The 4,256-nt window shown below is 36.6% G+C and overlaps 1 protein-coding gene across 1 annotated transcript; it reads right to left on the reverse strand.

The window, feature by feature from the left end:
- Positions 1-489: 489 nt before the first annotated feature.
- On the reverse strand, positions 490-2,645 carry LOC145018537 (alpha/beta-Hydrolases superfamily protein). The gene is made up of 6 exons (XM_078976413.1): positions 2,312-2,645; positions 1,690-2,170; positions 1,281-1,587; positions 1,084-1,182; positions 880-1,000; positions 490-765 (listed from the first exon to the last, which is right to left on the reverse strand). The coding sequence occupies exons 1-6, from the start codon at positions 2,493-2,495 to the stop codon at positions 551-553; spliced, it is 1,407 nt and encodes a 468-aa protein (XP_078832539.1). The 5' UTR covers positions 2,496-2,645; the 3' UTR covers positions 490-550.
- Positions 2,646-4,256: the final 1,611 nt, after the last annotated feature.

Here is a 4,256-nt window from a genome sequence, read left to right on the forward strand (position 1 = left end):
TATCATATTAATGTATTAAGATGCATAAAAGAATTAAACGACAAGATTTATATGGTTCACATGATTTGGGTGGAAATCATGTTATGTCTACAAGGAAAATTGAAAACAAAAAGGTTTATTATTAACGTCGAAACCAAGTTTACTATTATGTCAAGATTTTATATATTGATTTCGACCCATGCTAACCGGTTGCAATAGCAATGATAAGGTCAAGAAGCACTCATTCTCTCTACAATTCAACATAAGCGAGACACGTCCGGCCGATATGGGATTCTAGCATGCCTCCTTAGACTAAGGGACGATGAGATTAGAGTAGATGTGTTCATACCATGTTAGTTAGATTGATAAAAGGTATGTGGTGTCCTTGATTTTCTTTCCAACATTTCCTTTTAGAAGACATGGTAGATACCAACATATATTCGAGTGAATGAAACTTTGTTTAGCTGATATGAAACTCTAACAACATAAATAAATAAATAAATAAATAAATACACATCAATATAATGTCATTAAATAATAAAATCTAGCATATACATTTTATAAATAAATTTTATATTGCTTGTTGCAATGGTTGTGATTCTATTCTACGAAAAGCACTTGTCAAGAAGTTATCAACAATCGTCAAAAACTCGTGTGGCTTTTCCTCATGAGGCAAATGCCCACAATTCTTTATTACTTCAAGACGAGATCCGGGAATCGCTTGTGAAAGCCTCACCGCGTTCCAAGAAGGTACTAGACGGTCGCTATCACCCGTTATGATCAAAACTGTTTCAATAACAAATCATTAAGCCTTAATAATCCACATAAATTTATTTTATATTTAAGAAAAAAAATATAGAAAAAAACATCAAATGAAAAAGATAAGGAAAGTATTGAAACCTGGACATGATATTTCATTCAATCTTTCTGTTAACGGTGGAGTTGATTCAGACACTGAAGTATTAAGCATCTCTGCAGTGAATTCCACAAGAGCCCTATCCCAACCCTTTGTTCTCAATGGCTACAAAATAATCACAAATAAATCAAACACAAAATGCAAAATGTTTTTCTTTTTTTCTTTTGGGGAAAAATAAACATGCTTACTCTAGTATAAGCCTCAAGAACACTGTCGGTAACTTTGCTTGCATCATACCAAGCATTTTTAATGGCAGATATCCCGAATTTATCAATAACCATTCTTACCTAAAAAAAGTCAAACAAATCACATGGTCGAGGTCAACCATAAAGATTTGCAATTTAAGATGAGATTTAATGTGTTAGAGTAGTCTCATTCTCATTACCAACATTACTGCAATATGTGATCGAAGGAAAGCAGATAAAGCTTTCTTGTACAGGGAGTTGACCATATTGACCATTCCTTTGAACAGATTCAGTATGAATCTGGAGAAGTTTGAGACAATATTTAACAGATTGGAAAATGGAGTTTTGGGATTATTTGAATTTGAACTTTCTTGTTGGTTATTTGCTTTGACTTTCTTGGAGGAAGTTGATGGAGCTATAATTGCAGGGGCAACAAGAATCATTGCAGCAACACGTTCAGGTGCTTTAAAATATGTTTCAGCTGCTACTAGGCAACCAGCAGAATGCCTGCATTTCATTGCCATTGTTAAAGTTAGGTGTTGTTTCTTTTTAACTTAATACAGAAAGAACAGCTTAGTAGAGAAAGTCAAAGAAACTGTGTATAATTACCCGACAAGAATTGCTTTCTCAGAAGTCAGGAAGTCAATGAAATACAAAGTTGCAAGTATAGAGAATGCCATGGAATATGGATTAAGTGGTTTTGCATCTTTGCTAGAAGGTTTATGATTTGAATCTACTCTTGATGTCAACCCAAATGCAGGTCTATCAAATGATAAAACTTTTGATCCAGAAACCTTTGCTAAACGTTTCATAACTGTCTTCCAAGAGAACAAAGAGGCTCCAAAGCCATGTAATAGTATCAATGGGAACTTAAGTTTTTCCTTATGGAGGGATGAATCAGAAGTCGCATCATCATGTATTGAGTCTTGTGATTCGGATTCTGGATCACATATCTTATGGTGTAATTGTAATCCTTCAAACTCGCAAAAACAACTGTCTGAATCAGCCAAAAGTTTGGGGTCCACTAATTCATCCTGGTCTATGCCAACTATTCTCCTTGCTCTCTTCTTCTGTGTTGTGGGAAATGGCTCTGGAAACGACTAATTTGTAATGGATTAATTAACATTATATCGATTTGAAGCAATTTACGTCTCCACGAAGTATAGATATCCCTAATTTTCAAATTTTGAGCAAAAAACTCATTTATGGAGATTGAGGGAGCAGAAATTACCAGTATATTCAGCGCCGGAGCCAACGAATGAAGAAGATGCTGCAGTTATGATAGTTGAATGACGTTTTCTGTGAAGTCCGCACTGCAACGCCGATGGTTTCAGTTTAATTATCGGGAACTTTGGAAGCGCCGGCTGGCCTGGGAACACGAACTGGTTATATACTACAGATACGCTCGCAATCATTGGGAACTGAATCTATTCTTCAAACGATATTGCATCAACAACCAAAATCAAGAGTCTGAGTACAATTCGGCGGGAACCTACCACCGATGCTGCTTCGTCGCCCAAGATTTGGTTTATAAGGCCGTTTAGTACTCCACGGTATTCTTCGCCTAAATGACGTCGTTTCATACTTGGACTTAATACCATAGACGTAGAAGTGCACAGAAGTCGGGTTATCTATAGAAAATACTCAAACTTTTTTCTAAAGTTATAAAAGTTTGTTTTTTTATATAGAAAAGTTATAATGTTTTGACTAAATTAACGAAAAAATTATTTTTTATATTTGAACAACAAATTATAAGTTATATGATTTTTTTCAAAATATTAAGATTTTTCTTTCAAAAAAAAACTTTTAAAAATTTATTGAAACTTTTGAAAAAAGTTTGAAACCTATAGATAACTCCACAAAAGCCAAATCCGCCATTAAAGGTGTTGGAGTTCGTGGCCGTGGTTCGAGAGTTTGATTTATCACTTCGATGCGACAGTTGAGAGGTGAGTTATCCTCACTATACTAAGGGGTTTAAGGTACCAAGGCCGACCTATTGGATTTGATATCCCAGTTGTTTAATGATGTGTTGAATATGAGATAGTTATACATGCTAGTTTGCCATGCCAGTTAGGTAGATTTGTAGGACTAGTTGTGTTACCGTTTGATTATTTGTATGCGTAATTAATTGTATATGTAGACATGTTTGTGTGGGCAGGGTTGAGGTTGCACTGCCTCGTGCAGTGACCAACAAACCCGGGAGTATGCCAAATATGAGCTGAGGGCTGGGAAGATATACCAGACTCATACCAAGGACTCATTATCATGCCAGATATGAGCTGAGGACCAAGTGGTATGCCATACTCGTATTGAGGGTAGATCAATTATGTTTCAGTCTTAGGACTGCAGGAGGCAAGCCAGTCATAAGTTGTGGGCTCGGAAACAAACCAGACTTATGATGTGGGCCCGAAAGGAAAGCCAGACTCACACTGTGGGCATAGGGGGTAATCCAGTCTGTAGATCTGTGGACCCATTACATGTTGTTATTATGTGTATTGTTGTTATGTATCATTATTTTGAGGAAAACTCATTAAGCTTTGAGCTTACAGTTTCAGTATTTGTTTCAGGTACATCAAATGATTGCGGGAAGGCAAAAGCATGATCGTACAGCTCCTCATGTTTATAATTTGTTTATGGGATACTATGATATTATACTATTTTGAAAACAAGTTTTGTAATAATTAATGGTTTTGAAATGTTTTGAAAAGTTTAAATTTGGCATGATTTTTATGGATGTTACAGGGCCCCACCCACACTCGGGTAGAATTGAGATACTGGCCCTGCCTACACTCGTATAACAGGCCCCGCCCAACAAATATATATATACAATTCCATACAAGTATCACACAGACAACAAGTATACTACCATAATCAACGAGGGTCGACTTTAGTGCCTTAGACTCGCTAAACTAGTGAGGGAAACTCACCTCGAATACAGAAAGGTAGTTGAACGGATCCTGACTCCGAAGATCACCTCTACTCATCCCCTAAACAGAACAATTCCTTAGATATCACTAAAAATGCCCCTAAACCCCTAATAAGTCAAACTTGGTCAAAGGCTAAAGTCAAAGTCAAAGTCAACGGCCTGAGTTGACTCAACTCGCCGAGTTCCCCCATTCAACAGAATCGTGAAAAGTCGATCCAACTCGTCGAGTTCACCCATGAATTAGCTGGAT

Source organism: Lactuca saligna, chromosome 9 (assembly GCF_052625555.1).
Source record: "Lactuca saligna cultivar CGN05327 chromosome 9, ASM5262555v1, whole genome shotgun sequence".
Taxonomy (NCBI): domain Eukaryota; kingdom Viridiplantae; phylum Streptophyta; class Magnoliopsida; order Asterales; family Asteraceae; genus Lactuca; species Lactuca saligna.